Raw genomic sequence first — 20,930 nt, 5'->3', positions numbered from 1 at the left:
CCGGCCCCCCGCGCGCACCCCGGCGGTCGCGCTCACGCACGCGACCCCAGGAGCAGCGCGCCCGCGCTCCTGCGGCCCTTGGCGCCCCAGCTCCCGCTGCCGCCGGGCACTTACTCGGTGCCTCCGCCGCTCGGCGGCCCTTTGCCTCGGCCGCCGTTCCCCTCCCCGCCGCCCGCGCCGGTCCGAGGGCTGCTCCGCGAGGCCTTCGCTCTCGCCCCCCCACCCGTTTGGACTGTCTCTCTTCAGCCGCCGTAACCACAGCCCAGCCCTCCGCCCCTCCTCCCAAACCCCCTCCCCCTTAATAACTCCCTCCACGCACCCGGGCCCCAGCACCGCCTTCGCCACTGAGCGCCCGGATGTGAGGTGGCCGCGGCGGTGCCGGGCGGAAAAGAGAAACATTGCGGCGCGCTCCCCGGACGCCGGCCCCAGCGTGCGCCCGGCGGCGGGGAGGCGGAGGCGGGGAGGAGATGGCGACGGCGGGGAGGGGGCTGGGGCAGCGGCGGCGGAAGCCTTTCTCGGTGCGCGCAGGCGGTCGTCCTGGGCAGCCCTCGGGAGGACGCTGCGTTCCCACGAGCGCTTCGGGGCGGGGCGGAGCGGAAAGGGGCGGGCGGTGCTTGGAGCCTGCGGTCCGCGCCTGGCAGCTCTCCCTGGAAGGCGGTGGTCCCAGCGAAGTCTGGGTCCGGGGTCCGCGACCTGGTGCGATTTGGGAGCGCGACTACTGCTGCGTCCGCACGGTTCGCGACGGCGGGGAACCGTGGGGCTTCGGCGGTGGCAGTCTGAGGCGAACCTGGGGGCTTTTGAGCCTGGCGTTTGTGGGCTCGAATCTCAGGTTTTTCATTAGTGGCGTAATGTTGGGCAAAGCCCTTTTTCTCCCTTTTTCTTTCTAAAATGGCTCCTCTCTATAAATTTATGTGATTGTATGTTGTTGCATTAACAAACTTGCCACCATTGCTTTTGATTGAGCTAAAGGCGACTGACAGATTCATTGAAAGGTGTTTTTTTTCCCCCCGCCCATAACCCGAGTCTTTCTAAGCCTGCACGGGAAGGGGAAGTGCGAGTGTGTTTGGGTGAAAATGAGACGGCGAATGTGAAGCGCATAGTCCAAGTGGCGAGACTTTGGCAAATGGGTGCACAGCAATGCAAACAATTTCCCAACTCTGAGAAATGAGAGTAATTGCCGTGCTGGGGAGGAGCCATCAGTAAAGGTTTGACGGAGATCACATGTGAGCCCGGTCTGCAGGAATATCCCCAGCCCCAATTTCTGTCGCGTGCGACCGCCCGGGCTTGCTGTGAAATGTTACATGGGCGTAGAGGGAAACGCAGTTTTTCTCGCTAAAGGGTAGTGAAGTCTCCATTTCTTTGAAGGGGCCTACTTTGAACTTGACTTGTAAAATAAGGGGATTGGGCATTGAGTGATCGCCAAGTTCCCTTCCTATGAGTCTTGGCAACCGAGAAAATTATGAAAACATTTTTCTTTTAGTCTGTAATACTGAATAAAATGTGTTTCAATTTTTTTAAAATAACATGTGTTAACGATCTTTGCAGGCGAGAGGCAGAGGGAAACATTTGCAAATTGGGCCGGAGTTTGCATCCCAGTTCTGCCACACCCTACAGGCTGGGGTTAGGCCAGTTCTTTATCCTTAGCCTTGGTTTTCTAATCAATAAAATTGGAAAGATGATAACCCATCTCACAGGGGCTGTTATCAATATTAAAAAGGATAAGTTGGGTAAAAAGCCTTACACAACCTCCGTAAAGCTGCCTTTTTTTTTTTTTAAGCCTATTCAGAGGCACATTGTAGGTAATGAAACAATGCTCGTCTTAATATTTTAGAAATCAAGTTGCTTTTGGAATCAGGTTCTTCCTAAGGTTGAGGATAATGGTATAATCCTTTCGCTATCAGATATAATGAAGAAGGCCCATTCTTTGAAGCTCTTATATTCTGGTTCTGCCAGTTGGTGTGAAACCTGAGCCAGTCATTTCATTTTTCTGGACCTGTTTACTCCTTTGTCAAAAAAGGATGGCAGTACCTACTTTTGAGGAATTAGAGATATTAAGAACATTGTCCTTATTCCTGTGTAATAAACCACCCCAAAACTCAGTGGCTTAACTCATTTATTTTGCAAGACACCTGGTTTCTGCTCCATCTAATGGCTCGCTTACTCACATATTTGGTGCTTGATGGTGGCTGTCGGCTGGGACTCCTGGAGCTGTTGACTGGAACGTTTATACATGGCCCTCTCTGTGGCCCGAGCTTTTCTCACAACATGGTGGCAGGATTCTGTGGGCAGCCAGTTGCTGAACTGCCTTTTCTAACCTAGCCTCGGAGTCATTCAGTGTTCTGCCACATGCTGTATTCTATTAAGAAGTCACTAAGGGGAGGGGACTTAGACTACTTTTATACGGAAGTGTCAAAGAATTTGTGGACATATTTTAAAATTACCAAAAGGGGCGCCTGGGTGGCTCAATCGTTAAAATTACCACAACTACACATAACATCTGCTCAAGGCATTGTAGCTACCATGGTAGACGCCTGGCCTGGAGCTAATTTCCTGGGCCCTCCGGTCTATCCTAGTTGGGATGTACTCTTCCACCAAGCTCTCCTTTAGTATCTTGTAGAACCTTGGTCTCAACTCACTTATCTCTCAGACTCAATTTGTCCTTGTGAAAGGAGATGCAAATTAGTACCTGGGAATAAAGGTAGTAATTTACTAAAGGAGGGTCACCTGTGTCATGCAAAACCTAGATGCTTGCAAATCCTTGTTTAATTGTAGCTTTTGAATATTCTCGGTAAGAATGATAGTTTGTAATTCTAAATGCCCCTTTTTGCAATTAATGAATTTTCAAATATCTGTATGAGAGGCTCCTTGAGAGAATAAGAGAAATTATTTACTCTTGTTCTTTACTAAGTATTTGTAAGATCTTCATTTAGGTTCAGTTGTTGGTTCAAAGTTTGGCATAAGGGGACTCAAAAGTTCAGTCAGTTGGGGAAATTAGCAGTCCAAGAGCAGTAGAGAAGCAAATGAAAATACTAGAAACCTAGTAATTTTTAGAGCAGCCTAATCTCAGAAAGTTGGGATTACACCTCAACTAGACAGTGCCTCTCTAAATGCGTTTTTTTCCTGTTCAGTTTTTCTTGCTCTAAGGGTAATCCCTGGTTCTAAGAAAAAGAGTTGAACAGTTTCACAGATGTGTGGCATAATGTACTCAGGTTAAGGACTATAAAGAAATTAAGGGACTTTTGGAAGACCACACAAATTCTTTGCAGAGCCTCTACCCTTTCTGGTGCTTTACATGTTTGATTTTATTTATGGGAAGTACTTAAAACAGAGCCAACTGAGTAAGTGCTGCTGCACTAGCTGTTGTTACTCTATACTGTTCTAATCTTCCCTGACAGGAATAATTATTTGCATTAATAATTCGAAAATGCCTTTCATCCCTTCCTAAATTAGTCAAAGTTGACGGTAGTAAAGGTACATGACAGGAATAAAGCATCAGCAAATCATCTAGAAAGCATAAAGTACTTATAAGACTAATTTTACAGTTAGTAAATATTAGTGTTAATTAGGACTTTGAAACTCACTAAATTAGTCATCCCTAAAAGATTGGTTCCCGTGTCCTGCTAAAGTGGAACTTCTTTTAAACACCTGTTTTTTAGTAACAAAAATTAGCATACGTAGAAAATAGAGCAAAAATGCAAACCACCTGTGTGACTTTAATCCCAGGACACCCAACAAGTTATTTTACCTCATATTTGTAATATAAAATCTTTCAAGCATTTAAGTACATAATGCTAGCCTTTGCTGTCTCCACCAAAAATTTCATGTGCTTTCAAATGTTTTACAAAGCGCAGGAGAAAAGCATATGAAAGTGCCCCACCTACCTTCCCTTACTCCTATTTTTAAAAGATAAGAGTTTTAAAAAAAAGTTAACGACTATTTACTAACAATTAGTGCTTAACTACATTTTATTAAGGAAGGGTTCAGAGAAGATCCCAGCCTGGGATAATTTAAATTCGGGGGCCGCGGAACAACATATCCCTTACCCTTCAGATTGACAACCTCCCTGGTCCACGCATGCGCGCGCCCTACTCTTTAGGGGCTGGCTCGCACCGGCTGGGAACCATCGAGAACCAAGAGCTAGAGAGGCTCACGCGGGAGCCTGGAAGTGGGGGAAGGAGGACCTTCGTCCGCGTGGGCCTCATCCCTAGTCCCTGCCGCGTGAGGCGTAGCTCGGAAATGCGATTCGAAATAACTCCTACTTCTCTTGTCTGAGAGTGGCTGCAGGAAGCTGAGCTCTGAGAGAAGCGAGTAGGCCAAGGAGCCCGAAAGCCCACCTTGAGGTTGCACAGACGGCGTATTCATCCGCGCACTTTGGGGCCAACACAGCCTTGCCGGTGCCCTGCGGCTGCCAGAGGAAGGCGTGTCACCTATCGGACTGAGGCTGCGCGAACTCCAGAGTCCCTGGAGGGGCGTGTCACACTCACGCCGCGTCGCCGTGGAGACAGGGGCGGGGCCGGCGCGAGACACGCGTGCTGAGACGCGGGAAGCGCTGAGGAAGGTGTGGGCCCCGCGGGTCGGATGAGCGCGGGCCGCGGCTGCCCACTCCTGCTGGAACTTCGCGAGGCCGGAGTGCTCGGCTTGTCAGGTATGAGGCCCGGTCGCATCGTCTCCAGCCTCTGAGTGGCTCGGCCTCCTCGATTGGGAGTCCAGCGGCGACCGCACGTCCCTGTGGACTCTCCTCTTGGGGCCTCCGCTTCCTTCTCTAGGAGTGCAGGCGATGCTGCCTATCCACGGACTGTGATCTGGGAATGGAAGAGGTGTGAAGAGAGTGCGCAGGACTTTCGGAGCCCGCCTTCCTCGCCCAGCATGGTGCTTGCGTCCTTCTTGCCGGGTGCTGCTTCCCGTCAGCGTCTAGTCGCCCGGGCTCCGGGCGCCGCTTCCTCCCGCGCGTCTGGTGCGCTGCAGGCGGGCGCCGGTGCCTGTATCAATGCAAGGCTCATTAGCGTGCGCGGATCCGAATCAGGAGTTTCTGGGTCCCTGCTGCATGGCCAGGCCCGGGGCTAGTGTGCACAAACCTGGGAGGCCTCATCTGAACCCAGAGGGCCCAGCAGGTCAACAACAGTGAAGCCTCACCGGCAGCGGGAGATAAATGCTTCTTTATTATCTCATGGGAGGCAGTTCAGGTTTCTTGTCAGCCTGTGTAGATGCAAATATTTGAACGAATGGTGTTAGGGACCTGAGTACCAGTCCGGCCCTACCTCTTGGCTAATGACCTCAATTAGGTACTTCGTCTATAAAATGAAATGGCTACCACCTGTTTGGGTGGTTGTTAAAAGGCAGGTTATGAATGAAAAATGTTTAGTGCTATTTATACCTGACAGAGAGTACCCGCTACATAAGTGTTTTTTTGTTTGTTTTTTTAATCTATTCGTTTTAGATCTCATGGTACCCGCCCAAGTGCCATGAAAATATGAAGCTTGGAGGTATCAGGCAAGGCTTCCTGGAAGAAGTAGTTGAAACTGTTTTGGATGCTTAAGATATAAATTTAGGTCTTTCCTTGCTTTTCTTTAGTAGGATCACTGATTTCGCAGTCATTGTTAGCAGCTGCGAAGTACTGTAGAAACTTTTTTTTTTTTAAAGATTTTATTTACTTATTTGACAGAGAGAGAGAAAGAGCATAAGCAGGAGGAGCAGGCTCCCGGCTGAACAGGGAGCCCGATGCAGGGCTCAGGATCATGACCTGAGCCGAAGGTAGATGCTTAACTGACTAAGCCACCCAGGTGCCCCCTGTAGAAAGTTCTTTAAGAAGTAATTTAATTTTTCAAGTTAACATACATGATTTTAAAAACCAATATTAAAAGCTTATAGTAGAGGGGCGCCTGGGTGCCTCAGTCGTTAAACGTCTGCCTTCGGCTCAGGTCATGATCCCAGGGTCCTGGGATCGAGCCCCGCATCGGGCTCCCTGCTCCGCGGGGAGCCTGCCTCTCCCTTTCCCACTCTCCCTGCTTGTGTGCCCTCCTCTCTCGCTGTCTCTCTCTCTGTCAAATAAATAAAATCTTTAAAAAAAAAAAAAGCTTAGAATAGACAATAGCCCCACGCCCCAGTCATAATTTCCATTCTGCTAGCAGTTTCTCCTGATCTTATTTATAAATTGGAAGTATATATCCTTATGGGCGATATTTCCTGATTTTTTAGTTTTACACATAAAGTGTTGACTGTTATCCGTGGAAGATAAGTGGTCAGTGTTATATAACATTTCACAGCTATACCAGAGTACTGCAACTGTTCTTTCTTGTACATCCCATTATTTTTTTCTGAAAATGAATATCTTATTTTCTCATTTGCCTAGTACTCATGCACAGGTCATTAAATTTTTTTTCCCTGAATGCATCAGCATTTCTCATATGCCTATCTAAATTTTTTGCAAAATTACTCTCAAAACTGTCCATTTCATCTTTTTCCTGGAGATCTTCCTCTGTTCTAATCTGATCTGGTGGTTCTGTGCCTGCTGTACTCAGTTCTAATCCAGAAACTTCTTTTCACATCTATCCTGGGATTTGCTTCTTTTTGCTATTCTCTTATATTGAATTTGCTGTTGCCTGTGTTCCTTTTTTTCCCCTCTATTTGCTTCCTTGGTTTGGGGGATACATTTTCCTTTAATAACTACTGCTTCTACTTCCTCCTTTTCTTTAACAGCTTTATTGCAATATAATTCACATAGAATACAATTCACCAATTGAAAGTCTTCAGTGGTTTTTAATATATTCAGTTATGCAACCACACCATAATCAGTTTTAGAACATTTTATCACCCTGAAAAGAAACCCTTAATGTTAGGAGTCACTCCCCATTTCCCTTCAGTCCTTCCAGCCCTAGGCAGCCAGGCATTAACTTTGTGACTCTATAGATTTATCTGTTCTGGACATTTCATATAAATGGAATCATATGATACATGGTCCCGTGTGATTGGCTTCTTTCACCTAGCATGTGCCAGTATGCATCCATGTTTTAACATGTAATAGTGCATTTCTTTTTATGGTTGCATGATATTTCATTGTGTGGATATACCATATTTTGTTTGTCCATCCATGAGTTGGTGGACATTTGGGCTTTCACTTTTTTGGCTATTATTAATAATATTGCTGTGAACATTCATATACAGGTTTTTGTATAAACATTTGTTTTAAATTCTCTTGGCTATGTACCTAGGAATGGAACTGCTAGGTCAAACGGTAACTCTATCTTTTTGAGGAATTGCCAGTTTTCCAAAGTGGCTGCACCATTTTACATTATCACCAGCAGTGTCTGAGGGTTTCACTTTCTCTACATCCTCACCAACACTTGTTATTATCTTTGTCTTTTTTGTTTTTGTTTTTAAGTTTAATTTTTGAAATAATCTCTACTCAGTGTGGGGCTCGGACTCACGACCTTGAGATCAAGAGTTGCCTGTTCTCTGAGCCAGCTAGGTGCCCCAATCTTTCTTTCTTTTTGATTGTAGCCATCCTAATGGTTATCTCATTGGGATTTGATTTGCATTTCCCTGATGGCTAATGATATTGAACATCTTGGTTTTTTTTTTTTTTTTAAGATTTTATTTATTTATTTGACAGAGAGAGAGCGAGAGAGGGAACACAAGCAGGGGGAGTGGGAGAGGGAGAAGCAGGCTTCCCACTGAGCAGGGAGCCCGATGCGGGGCTCGATCCCAGAACCCTGGGATCATGACCTGAGCTGAAGATAGACGTTTAACAACTGAGCCACCCAGGTGCCCTGATACTGAACATCTTATAATGTGCTTATTGGCCATTTATGTATTTTTTTTGAGAAATGTCTATTCACATCCTTTGTCCATTTTAAAATTGGGGTTTTTTTTATTACTGTGTAGTAGGAATTTTTAAAAATATAATCTAGATATGTCTCTTAATAGATTTGCCAGTATTTTCTTGCATTCAGTGAGTCGTCTTTTCACTTTCTTGATGGTGTCCTTTGAAACACAACTATTTTTAATTTTGACAACATCCAGTTTTCCTGTAACTTCTCAAGAATGAGATAGCTTAGGGGTGCCTGGGTGGTTTGGTCAGTTAAGCGTCTATCCCTCCCCTCGGCTCAGGTCATGATCCCGGGGTGGTGGGGTCCTGGGATCGAACCCTGTGTCGGGCTCCCTGCTTAGTGGAGAGCCTGCTTCTCCCTCTCCCTCTGCAGCTCCCCCTGCTTGTGCTCTCTCATGCTCTCTCCCAAATAAATAAATAAAATCTTAATAAAAAAAAAAAGGATGGGATAGCTTAAACTTTTTCTCCTTGCACAGGGAAAAAGTGTTTGATCTCTGACATTTGGCCTCTGTGCAGGACCTCTCATCTGAGGATTTGCATCCTTCAGTTTTGAGAGACTTTCTTCTTTTCTTTTCTTTTCTTTTTTTAAGATTATTTTAGTGAGAGAGAGACAGTGTGCATGAGCCAGGGGAGGAACAAAGGGAGAGGGAGAGAGAGAATTTCGAGCAGACTCCATGCTGAGCTCAGAGCTCACAACCCTGAGATCAAGAGTCGGACACCCAACCAACTGAGCCACCCAGGCACCCCCCCAAAAATTAATTCTTTAATAACTCATTAAAATATTTTTTAGAATAGAGAAAGTTTAAGTTTCCCTGATTGTTTCATATTTTTTGACCGTTGGTTTGTAGTTAGTTAAAATCAAGATCCAAAATCAAAGTCCATACATTGCGTTTGATTGATCTACATCTTAAGTGTCTTTTAATGTGTAAGTTTCCCCTCTTTGCAGTTTATTTGTTGAAGGAACTGGGTCGTTAGTCCTTTGAAGTTTCCTACATCACCGATTTTGCTGATTGCAGAATCATTTTTATTCCCTGTATTTTTGGTAAGTTGGTACTTAGTTGTAGATGATGCTTGATGATATTTAGATTCAAGTTCTTGGCAGGAGTACATCACAGGTCGTGGACTTCCTCAGATTTCTTCATTTGCTCTGGTCTCTTTCTTGTTGGAGGTCACATCCAAATCTCTTGTGATTCTTGATTGTCCATTCATACTTAATTGTCAGCAACTGAGAAATTAGTTAGATGCTCCCAGTGTCTGAGCAGGACTTGCAGGTTTGTGAGCTTCTCTCTAGGGGCGAGCGTGCATTTTCATTGAGGGAGGTAGGGAACAGATAGGAGAATCTTGAGGGCTTTTAGTTTTTAGCTTCTTCTGCAAAGGTTCTTCCAGTCTCCTGACTGGGAGGTACCAGTTGAGCTGCCAGAATTCTGGAAGCAAGGTGTGGAGAAGGAGCTGGATACCCTGCCTGGGAGGGTTGGGAAGGAGACCAGTGGCCCCAAATGCTCACCATGTAGACTTTCATCCAGTCCCCTCATTTGTGGCTTGTGGCTTCAGTTCTGGGAGCCATTCCTTTGTTCCTTCTAGTTCTGAGCTCTTCGGAGATTCTGTGGGCCTGCTTCTTGTTGGTATCCCACTCTGTAGGTATTCCAGAGAATCATTAATCATTACAACAAAACATGAACCCAAGGCGGTGACTCATTTATTATAGCAGTATTTAGCCAAAAATCCCTGTTTGAAATATCCTTTATTTACGGAAATAGTCACTAATGGTGACTTTTGTTACTTGGAGTGTGATACCAGAAAGACGAGGAGGACAAATGTTTGATCTCAGTAAGGTCTATTTGTTTTTTATGGTTTAACTTTCTTTTCTGGCTAATTCCTTCTCTGATTGTCATTGAAATATAAACGGTGATTTCATTCTTTTAGAATGAATGTCTTATTATAAATATCTCACAATTACTCAACATAAGACAAGTCCACCCTATTAGCTTTCTTCCACCATGTACTTAAATCTTACTCCTTTTTGTTACTACTTGAATTAGTTTCCAAAGGCTGCTCTGACAAAATAGTATATACTTGGTGGCTTATAAACAACAGAAATGTATTGTTTCATAGTTCCGGAAGCTAGAAATCTGACATCAAGATGTCAACAGGCCATCCTCTTTCTGGAGGCTCTGGAGGAGGATCTGCTTCATGCATTTCTCTTAGCTTCTGGTGTTGCCAGCAGTCCTTGGTGTTCCTTGCCTTGTGGACACATCTTTCTAGTCTCTGCTTTCATCATCACATGCTGTTCTCCCTGTATGTCTTTCTTCACATGGCATTCTCCTTTCTGTGTGTATCTGTCCCTCAGTCTCATCCCCTCTTTTTATAAAGATGCCAGTCATACTGGATTAAGGGCCCACCTTATTCCAGTGTGACCTCACCTTAATTACATCTGCAAAGACAATTTCCAAATCAGGTCAATTCATAGGTACTCAGAGTTGGGACTTCTTTTAGGGGGACACAATCCAACCCACAACATTGCTATTCTTTGTGCTAAGAAATAAATAAAAACTATGTTGCTTATTGGTTCATAATGAATATTACTGGTAGAAATTATCACCAAATGAAAATGGGAACTGTACACGGTAATTTACTTTTGACCAAAACTCCCTGGATATTCTTAGAGGTAACATTGACAACAAAAAAAAATTAATCTAGGCAAAAAATAAGAAATCTAGGCCTCTCCTAGTGTTCCTGTGAAGGGAAGTTGGAGGTCTTAGAGCATCACCTGGATAAGAAGAATGAGCCAGTTATATAGCCTTTTGAGTGTCATTCTCTCTCCTCCCAGTTTCCTTTCTTATAAAATAACTTTATTTACAAATTTTTTTTATTATGTTAGTCACCATACATTACATCATCAGTTTTTGATGTAGTGTTCCATGATTCATTGTTTGTATATAACACCCAGTGCTCCATGCAATACGTGCCCTCCTTAATACCCCCATCACCGGGCTAACCCATCCCCCCACCTCCCTCCCCTCTAAAACCTCCGTTTGTTTCTCGGAGTCCATAGTCTCTCAAAATGCAATTAAAAAAATTTCATAGACTTGCCATGTTCATCTAATGTTGAATTAAGAAGAGATTAGGAGCTAGCATGTAGCTGTTCAGAAATGTGGCTCCTAAGAGGCTTCAGATAATTTACTCTCCTTTTCCCTCTTTTTTTATAGTTAAAAAGGGAAGATAAAAGACTTTTTGATTCATGAAGAATCTGCTCACTGAGAAGTGTATATCAAGACACTGCCAAATTTCCATCAAAAGAGAAGTAAGCAGAGAATGCAGAGGAAGGTGGACTCCAGGTGAGTGATAGGACTTAATAAAAAAAGATAACTGAAATTGTGACCCATTCCTAAATCATAAGTGGCGAGAAAGGAACTTTGGGTAAGGATTTTTTTGTTGGTATTTTGGGTTTCTCATCTAGAGTGTAATGTACATTTCATACGTAATGTTAGAGTTCAAAACCATTTTGAGTGTGTGGAAATATCCATCATTAAAATTATGATTTTGAGCAAGAATGAGGATGATTTTGCTGAGTTTGGAAGTTCTTTTTTTTTTTTTCCTCCCCACACACAAGTACTTTATTGAATTCAATTGCAGACTGACATGTATATAAAATTCTGTGATAGGAGTGACAGCCTCAGGCCATGGGCAGCTGCTAATAGCTTCCATAATGTTTTATGTTCTCTGAAATTGCTTAGAAAATTATCAGTGAGCCAGTGGCAGAAATAATGATGAAAAATAATGATGAACATCGGGCTTGCTACTTACTGGGGAGTCTGCTTCTTCCTCTACCCCCCCATGTTCTCTCTCTCTCTCTCTCTCATAAATAAATAAAATCTTTAAAAAAGAAATATTGATGAACGCAATGATCAGGAGGAGGCCTAAGACCAGGGCCCAGATATTCAGGCACTTGGTGGTGGAGGCGTAGGCCTGGGCTCCAGCCACATCACCCACCATCTTCTGGTCCTTAGACTTCATGGAGTAGGTGAATGCCACGAAACCCAGGCAGCACAAGTTCATGAAGATTGTGTTGCAGAGAGACCAGATGATGTGGTTGGGCACCGACATCTTGCAGCGGATGTTGATCATGGTGGTCACCATGGGAGCTAAGCTGTAGGGCACCTGGAGTACAGCCACCTTGTGCTCCTCCTTGAGCATCTCCTAGGTAGTGGGGACACCAGTGTGGGCACCAGGAAAGAAGCGCTGGGAATTGCCGTTCGTGGTGCTAGATGGAGTAGCTGTGGTCTGGATGCTGGACAGTGCTCTGGGCCCTCCATTTCCCCAGTAGTTTTTTTCCCCAAAGATTCCTCTTTTGGTGTTTGGGAAATCCTCCGGTTGGAAGTTCTAACACCCAAGGCTGACTGTATTTTGGATCTTTCTCCTGCTTTTGATCATGGTTACTTTCAGCCTAGATGAAGGTTCTTTTGATTCCAAATAGCAGAATCCAGCTCTGGCTAACCTTGACAAAAGGAAGGAATTTACAAGAAAGAGTGCTGTTTACTAACAAACCTCAGACAGGGGTGGGTATATGGCTTGTAGCTGGCCAGTCATGAGTGTCCCACTGCCCTGGGCATGTGACTGCATAGGCTAATCAGGGGTTTTTCTCTAAAGCTGAGACAGCCATTTAAAGAGAGGGTTACTCTCTATTCCTGAGGTTGCTGTGACTGCAGCTGCAGTATCCACCAAGCAGAGGCAGCACACTGAGAGAAGCAGGAAGATCTAACAATGTTGAGACACCAGCTCTAGTTCTTGAAGCTCTAGTTCAGAATTCTTCCAAAGTGCAAGAGCTAGGGAATTACCTCTTTGTGCTGAATATCTAATCTCCGCTCATTGGCATCCAAGGTTTCCTGATGGGATTGGCCAAAGAAGAGGTCTGGCAGGAGGTAGGGGGAGGGAGAAGAATGAGGCCAGACTATTTATTCCCTTGGTTCCCTCCTTGCAAGATGTTTTGGGTTGGCTGTGTCCCTCCACTGAAGTTCACAGAGCACCTGGTGAGGTAGGAGTCTCTGACTCTCCTTCTGCATTCTGGTAATTATTTCCTCTCCTTATCCCTTTGGGCCTAGAGATGACACTAGCTTAGCTTCTACTAGCTTCAGGTTCCTGCACTTTCCCTTGTGGTTCCCCTACATGCACACCTTTGTAAATAGGCCATCCTCAAATTATCATTTGTTTTTAGTATATCATCAGTTTTCTGTGGGAATCTTGGGAATTTTTATCATGACTGGTGTTGGATTTTGTCAGATGGTTTTTCTGCATCAGTTGAAATGATCTTATGGTTTTTGTCCTTTATTAATAGGGTATATTACATTGATTTTCAGATGTTAAACTAACCTTGCATCCTAGGATAAATCCAACTTGGGCATGGTGTTTTTTGTATGGTTCTTATGTGTTGGATTTGGTTTACTAATATATTTTGAGGATTTTTGTGTTGATAGTTTTGTTTATTAGATATTGGTCTATATTTTGTGTGTGTGTGTGTGTGTGTTTTTAAAAGATTTATTTATTTGACAGAGAGAGAAAGTGAGTGAGAGAGAACACAAGCTGGGAGGGGCAGAGGGAGAAGCAGACTCCCTGCTGAGCAGTGAGCCTGACATGGGGCTCCATCCTGGGACTCCAGAATCATGACCTGAGCTGAAGGCAGACATTTAACCAACTGAGCCACCCAGGCATCCCAGTGTGTGTGTATTTTTGTCTGCCTTTGGTATCAGGGTGTGATGCTGGCTCAAAGTATGAGTTTGGAAGTGTTCCTTCCTTCTTTATTTTCTGGAAGAATTTATAGAGTATCGGCATCATTTATTTTTAAAATATTTGATTGAGGGGCACCTGGGTGGCTCAGTTGGTTGGGCGACTGCCTTCGGCTCAGGTCATGATCCCAAGGTCCTGGGATCGAGTCCCGCGTCGGGCTCCCTGCTCGGCGGGGAGCCTGCTTCTCCCTCTCCCACTCCCCCTGCTTGTGTTCCCGCTCTCGCTGTGTCTCTCTCTGTCAAATAAATAAATAAAAATTAAAAAAAAAAAAAAATATTTGATTGAATTCATCAGTGGAGCCATCTGGACCTGGGGTTTTCTTTGTAGGAAACATTTTAATTACTAAGTCCATTTCTTTGCTTGTTATAGGTCTATTTAGAGTTTCTACTTCTTCTTGAGTCAATTTTGGTAATTTGTGTTTTTCTGGGAATGTGTTCATTTCATCTCAGTTATTTAATTTGTTGGCATAAAGTTCATAGTAGTCCTTTATATTCTTTCAGTTTATGAAAAGTTAGTAGTAATGTCCTCTCTTTCATTCCTACTTTTAGCAGTTTGCTAAAGGCTTGTCAGTTTTGTTGAAGGACCCTTACTGTTGTTACACTTTTTTTTCCTTATGCTTATTTGATTTGGGTTCTGATTGCTTGCAACCTATGATGGTAACTAACGTACAGAAATTTTTTATAGAACCTACTAGGCCTTGGGCAGGGTAGAAGCCAGAGTATGGTGGGAGCGACCTATCTGGCAGTTGTTTGGACCTTTCCTCCTGAGTGGTGCCATATTGGTGCTTCAGCCTCCAACTCCTGTTCAGTCTGTGTCTCAGCTCAAAATTCACTCCTGGGTGGATGAATCTGGATAGTCCAGCGTGAGTCAGATTTCTCCTCCTGCTGTAATCCACTGGGACTTGGAGAAGGGTTATGGAGCTCCAGCATGGCTGCTGAGGTCTGCCCCTGCTGATCCCATAGAAAGGGGATCCTTGAAAGCTGAATCAGCACCCCGACAGTGTTTCCCTTGTGCCCTGTAGAGCACTCTTCAGGACTGCCTCATTTCATCCTCTGAAGCAAATTAACCGTGGCTTAAAATGAAGCTCGGTAGCCTCTAACTCTTATTTTCTCCAATTACTTTACAGCTTCAGATATGGGACCTTGAGAAGGGAATGTGTTTGCTTTAAAAAAAAAATTAGAACACAGTTTAGATTCAGAAAGGTGCATAAAATGTACTGTTTATTATATCATTTTGAAACAAACATGTAACCATCACACCGATAAAGTGTGTTGTCAACACCTCCGAAGTCCCTTTTTCTGTATCCTTTCCTAATCACACCCACTCCTTCTTCCCTAGAGTAAACCACTGTCCTACCTTAATAGTAATCACTTTCTCAAATTTCTTTATATTTTTACCAGTTAAGTATGCATTCCAAAACAATATAGTTTAGTTTTGCCTCTTTGCCTTTATATAAATGGAATCATATTGTATGTATTCTTTTGTGTCTTGATTCTTTCTCTCAAGATTATAAGATTCCTTCACGTTATTGTCTATAGTTGTAGTTTGCACATTTTCCTTGCTCTATGATACATTATAGGAATATTACAGTTTATCCATTCTGTTGACGGGCATTTGGGCTGTGTCCAGTTTTTGAATGTGATGATTCTCATATGCATAGTATGGCACACAGTGGTTCTGAAGTTCGAGCCTGCATCAGAATGCTCTGGAGAGCTTGGTAAACACAGATTGTTGGACTCCACCATCAGAGTTCTGATTCAGTAGATCTGGGGTCATGTCCAATGATTTGTATTTCTAGTAAATTCTGGCCATGTATGGGTGTGCTGTTGGCCCACATCTCCCCAACACTGTGCTTCTGTGGTGGGGATATAGTCATAGCTTACTGTGCTTTTTATTCATATTTCCTGATTTCTGTTGCTGTTGAGTACCTGTTTTGGGGCATCTGGATTTCCTCTTTCTGAAGTACATATTCAACTCTTAATCGCATTTTTCTTTTTTTTCTTTTTTTTAAAGATTTTATTTATTTATTTGATAGAGACACAGCAAGAGAGGGAACACAAGCAGGGGGAGTGGGAGAGGGAGAAGCAGGCTTCCCGCGGAGTAGGGAGCCCGATGCAGAGCTCGATCCCAGGACCCTGGGATCATGACCTGAGCCGAAGGCAGACACTTAACGACTGAGCCACCCAGGCGCCCCCTTAATCGCATTTTTCTATTCAGTTGTATATTGAGTCTTTCCCCCAATTGATATATAGGAATTTTTATTTTTCCAAATGTGAGTTCTTTCTGTTTTATGTGTTGCAAATATCTTCTCCCTCTTTGTGGCTCACTTTTTTTCACTCTGGTATCTTTTGATGAATTACGGTGTTTTAAACTTTAATTTAGTAAAAATGATGTTTTTTTTAATATATCTTTTCCATCATGTTTTAAGGGATCTTTCCTTTCCTGGGGTCATGAATGTATTCTGTATTGCCTTCATTGCTTTATTATTTTGCGTTTTTTTCCTCTAGACCATTTGAAAGTGATTTTTGTGGGGCGCCTGGGTGGCTCAGTCGTTTAGCGTCTGCCTTCAGCTCAGGGCATAATCCCAGGGTCCTAGGATCGAGCCCCACATTGGGCTCCCTGCTCGGCGGGAAGCCTGCTTCTCCCTCTCTCACTCCCCCTGCTCGTGTTTCCTCTCTTGCTGTCTCTTTCTGTCAAAAAATAAATAAAAATCTTTAATAAAAAAAAAGAAACTGATTTTTGTTTGTCATATGAGGTTTTTTTTGTTGTTTTTTTTTTTTCCCATGTGGATATCGAGTTGGGCCAGCACAGTTTACTGGAAAGACTTCTCTGCAGCGCCACCTTTATCATTAATGCATTTAAGCTCAGGTCTGTTTCTCGGCTTTCTACTTTATGCCTATGGTTGAATTGTCCCTGCTACAAAATCATGATGACTTGATTATATAGCTTTACAGGAAGTCTGAGATCTAAGTAAGGTTTTTCACCTAGTACTTTTAAACACTTCTTTAAAAAAGATTTTATTTTTAAGAAATCTCTATACCCATCATAGGGCTCGACCTCATGACCCTGAGATCAAGAGTCATATGCTCTACTGACTGAGCCAGCCGTGCACCCCTCACCAGGGACTTTTAAAAGAATGTCTGTAAGCTAGTCTTGGTCTTTGCAATTCTATGTCAGCTTCAGAGTCAACTTGTCAGGTCTTTTCCCCATCTCGCAAAACAAAAACTGTTGGGGTTTTAATTGGGATTACTTTGAAGCTATAGATCACGTTGGGAAAAATAACTGTTTTGTAAGTCCTAAAATTTTCCCTATAAAAATGTTTACAACTTTTTTTTCCAGTAAGCTCTTCACCCAACGTGGGACTTGAGCTCATAATCCCAAGATCAAGAGTTGCATGCTCTACTGGCTGAGCCAGCCAGGCACCCCAAATGTTTATAACTTTTTTTTTAAAGATTTGTTATTTGAGAGAGACAGAGAGCCTGCCGGGGGGGGGGGGGGGGGGGGGGGGCGGGTGGTGCGATGGGAGAGGGAGACCAGCAGACTCCCCATTGAGCGGGGAGGCCAACACGATCCTAGCCTGAGATCATGACCTGAGCCGAAATCAAGAGTTGGACGCTTAACCAACTAAGCCACTCAGGTGCCCCTGCAACTTTTGTTAGATTTACTCCTGTACTTGGTGTTTGTGGTTTGAAAACAGTATATAAATAGCTTTATTTTTTGTTTATTGTTAGTCTATAGAAATACATACAGTTGATCCTAATTTGTAGATTCTGAATTTGTGAATTCAGGTAATCGCCAAAATTTATTTTAACCCCCAAATGTCCCAGCGCTTTCTCAGTGCTCTCGGGGTCATTCTTGGACATGTGTAGAGCCTTGTAAAATTTGAGTTGCTCAACAGGCACATTCTCAGCTGAGACGAAACAAGGAATGCTCTGCCCTTCCCTTTTTTTTAAGTTTTTATTGAGGTATAATTGAGGTACAACATTATGTTAGTTTCAGGTGTACAGCATAATGATTCTGTATTTGTATATATCACAAACTGCTTACCACTTAAGTCTAGTTAACATCTTTCACCATACATAGTTACAGAATTTTTTTCTTGTGATGTGAACTTTTAAGATTTACTTTCCTAGCAACTTTCAAATATGCAATACGATTATTAACTATATCACCATGCTGTACATTTTATCCACATGACTTACTTGTTTTATAACTGGCAGTTTGTAGCTTTTGACTCCCTCACCCATTTTGACTCCCCACCTCCACCCCTGCCTCTGGCAACCACCAATCTGTTCTCTGTGTCTGTAAGCTTGTTATTTTGTTCTGTTTTAAAATTCCACATATAAGGGAGATCATATGGTGTCTTTCTCTGTCTGACTTGTTTCATTTAATGGCCCCAAGGCCATTCATGTTGTTGCAAATGGCAGGATTTCATGCTTTTTTATGGCTGAAAAATATGCTATTGTGTATATATATATAGATATATATATGTGTACACATATATATAGATATATATATGTGTACATATATATATATATATGTGTGTACATATATATATCTATATATATCACATTTTCTTTATCCATTCACCTGTCGGTGGACACTTAGGTTGTTTCTTTGTCTTGGCTATTGTAAATAATGCAGTGAACATGGGGGTGTGTATATCTTTTAGAGTTAGTATTTTTTTTCCTTCTTCAGATAAATCCCCAGAAGTGGAATTGTGGATTATATGGTAGGTCTCTTTTTAATTTTTTGAGGAAACTCATTATTTTCCACGGTGCCTGCACCAGTTTGCATTCCCATGAACAGCGTAAGGGCCTTTTTCTCCACATCCTTGCCAACGGTTCTTATTTCTTGTGTTTTTGATGTAGCCATTCTCACCCGTGTGAGGTGGTATCTCCTTGTGGTTTTGATGTGCATTTCTCTGATGATTAGGGATACTGGCATCTTTTCATGTACCTGTTCACCATTTGTATGTCTTCTTTGGAAACATGTCTATTCAGATTATCTGCCCTTTTTTTTTTTAAAGATTTATTTATTTATTTATTTGAGAGAGAGTAAGAGAGAGAGAGCACGAGAGGGGGGAGGGTCAGAGGGAGGCAGTAGACTCCCTGCTCAGTAGGGAGCCTGATATGGGACTCGATCCTGGGACTCCAGGATCATGACCTGAGCCGAAGGCTGTTGCTTAACCAGCTGAGCCACCCCGGGGCCCTCTGCCCATTTTTAAATTGTTTGGGTTTTTTGTTATTAAGTTGTAGGAGTTCTTTATATAGTTTGGATATTGACCCCTTATCAGACATATGATTTGCAAATATTTTCTTTCATTCAGTAGATGGCTTTTTCATTTTGTTGATTGTTTCCTTTGCTGTGCAGAAACTTTTTAGTTTTAGTTCCATGTGTTGATTTTTGCTTTTGTTGTCTTTGCCTTTGGTGTCAAGTCCAAAAAAATCAGCACTGAGACCAATGTCAAGGAGCTTACTATCTATGTTTTCTTCTAAGAGTTTTATGGTTCCAGGTCTTACATTCAAGTCTTTAATTCCTTTTGAGTTAATTTTTGTGTATGGTGTAAATTTTATTCTTTTGCATGTAGTTGTCCAGTTTTCTCAATATCATTTATTGAAGAGACTGTCCTTTCCCCACTGTGTATATTCTTGGTTCCTTTATCATAAATTAGTTGACTATATAAGCGTGAGTTTATTTCTGGGCTCTCTAGTCTGTTTCATTGATCTGTGTGTCTTTTTATGCCAGTACCATACTGTTTTGATAACTATAGCTTTGTAGGGTGCCTGGGTAGCTCAGTTGGTTAAGCGACTGCCTTCAGCTCAGGTCATGATCCCAGGGTCCTGGGATCGAGCCCCGCATCAGGCTCCCTGCTCGGCCAGAAGCCTGCTTCTCCCTCTCCCTCTCCCTCTCCCACTCCCCCTGCTTGTGTTCCCTCTCACGCTGTCTCTCTCTCTCTCTCTGTCAATTAAATAAATAAATAAATAAAATCTTTAAAAAAACAAAACAAAACTATAGCTTTGTAATATAATTTGAAATCAGGGAACGTGGTGTCTCCAGCTTTGTTCTTTCTCAAGATTGCTTTGGCTCTTCAGGGTCTTTCTTGGCTCTACACATATTTTAGGATTATTTGTTCTATTTCTGTGAAAAATACCACTGGAATTTTCATAAGGATTACATTGAATCTGTGGATGCTTTGGGTAGTATGGATATTTTAACAATATTGATTCTTCCAATCCATGACACAGAATATTTGAGGTGGCTTTATAGAATATAATACTGGAAATAACAAGAATCAACTGTATATATATTTTTTTATTGTTTTTGTATCAAATAGTCTTGCTAGACTTGTACAAATTTTAGTAATTTACCTGTAGATTCTTTTGGGTTTTCTACGTGCATAATCATGTCATATGCAAAATGACACTTTATTTCCCCTCTCCAGTCTTAATGACTTATAATTTCTCTTTTTTTGCTTTGCTCTGCCAGCCGGAACTTCCAGTACAACGTTGTATAGAAGTGGTCTTACGTGTCCTGTTCATAATCTCAAAGGGGAAAGCTATCAGTATTTCACCTTAAGTATGGTATCTGCGTAGATTTTTCTTAGGTAGCCCTTATCAGATTAAGGTTTCTTTTCCTGGTTTAAGACTTTTTGTCATGAATGGATATTGAATATTTTTTAATCAACTGTCTTTTCTGCATCTATTGAAATGATTATATGATTGTCTTAATGGTTGATTTTTCTAATGTTAACCTTCCCTTTCTGGAATTAAGCTTCCATCATATTGTATTATCCTTTTTCTGTGTTGCTGACTTGAGTTAGCTGATACTTTGTTTAAATTTTTACATATGTATTCATTAGTGAGATTGATGTAAATTTTTCTTTCTTAAAATTTCCTTGTTAGGTTTTGTATTAAGGTTATGGCTAGTCTCCTAAAACCACCTGGTTTTATGTAGATTTGGGATAGGTAGTGTTCTTTTTTTAAAAAAAGAAATCTCAGGGGGCGCGTGGGTGGCTTAGTTGGTTGAGTGTGTGACTCTTGATTTCGGCTCAGGTCATGATCTCAGGGTTGTGAGATCAAGCCCCATGCCAGGCTCCATGCTGAGTACTGTGTGTGGAGCCTGCTTGAGATTCTCTTTCTCCCTCTCCCTTTGCCCCTCATCTGTTCTCTCTCTTTCTCGAATAGAAGAGAATAAAAAAATAAAACAATTCTCAGAATAGTTTATGTGAGATTGGCATGAATTTTTCTTTACATTTTGGTAGAACTTGACAGCAAGACCATCTAGGCCTGAGGACTTCGTTGCGGGAAGGTTTTTACTACTG

At 42.6% G+C, this 20,930-nt stretch overlaps 2 protein-coding genes across 2 annotated transcripts in view; one reads left to right on the top strand and one right to left on the bottom strand.

Annotated features, from left to right (window-relative positions):
* The first annotated feature begins 618 nt into the window (after nucleotides 1-618).
* SFI1 (SFI1 centrin binding protein) overlaps nucleotides 619-20,930 on the top strand; it is a 97,991-nt gene continuing 77,679 nt past the window's right edge. Inside the window, exons 1-2 of the mRNA XM_044921202.1 lie at nucleotides 619-734; nucleotides 11,032-11,160. Of these exons, the coding sequence (XP_044777137.1) occupies nucleotides 11,138-11,160 (23 nt within the window). The 5' untranslated portion in view covers nucleotides 619-734; nucleotides 11,032-11,137. The remainder of the gene's footprint in view (nucleotides 735-11,031; nucleotides 11,161-20,930) is intronic.
* Nucleotides 11,556-12,019, bottom strand: LOC110592542 (putative dispanin subfamily A member 2d). The gene is made up of 2 exons (XM_021703572.1): nucleotides 11,724-12,019; nucleotides 11,556-11,598 (listed from the first exon to the last, which is right to left on the bottom strand). Exons 1-2 carry the CDS (start codon nucleotides 12,017-12,019, stop codon nucleotides 11,556-11,558), a joined length of 339 nt encoding a protein of 112 aa, XP_021559247.1.

The sequence above is a fragment of the Neomonachus schauinslandi genome, chromosome 14 (assembly GCF_002201575.2).
Source record: "Neomonachus schauinslandi chromosome 14, ASM220157v2, whole genome shotgun sequence".
In the NCBI taxonomy this organism is placed as follows: Eukaryota; Metazoa; Chordata; class Mammalia; order Carnivora; family Phocidae; genus Neomonachus; species Neomonachus schauinslandi.
The sequence above is the reverse complement of the archived record's forward strand: the minus strand, read 5'-3'. Positions and strand labels throughout refer to the sequence as shown.

Excerpts from the sequence above, each read along its gene's own strand:
- LOC110592542 (XM_021703572.1), bottom strand. The coding sequence starts at position 12,019 with ATGCTCAAGGAGGAGCACAAGGTGGCTGTACTCCAGGTGCCCTACAGC. Across the intron at positions 11,599-11,723 it reads GGCCTCCTCCTGATCATTGC|TTTCATCATTATTTCTGCCA; the intron begins GTTCATCAATAT and ends TTCATCATTATT.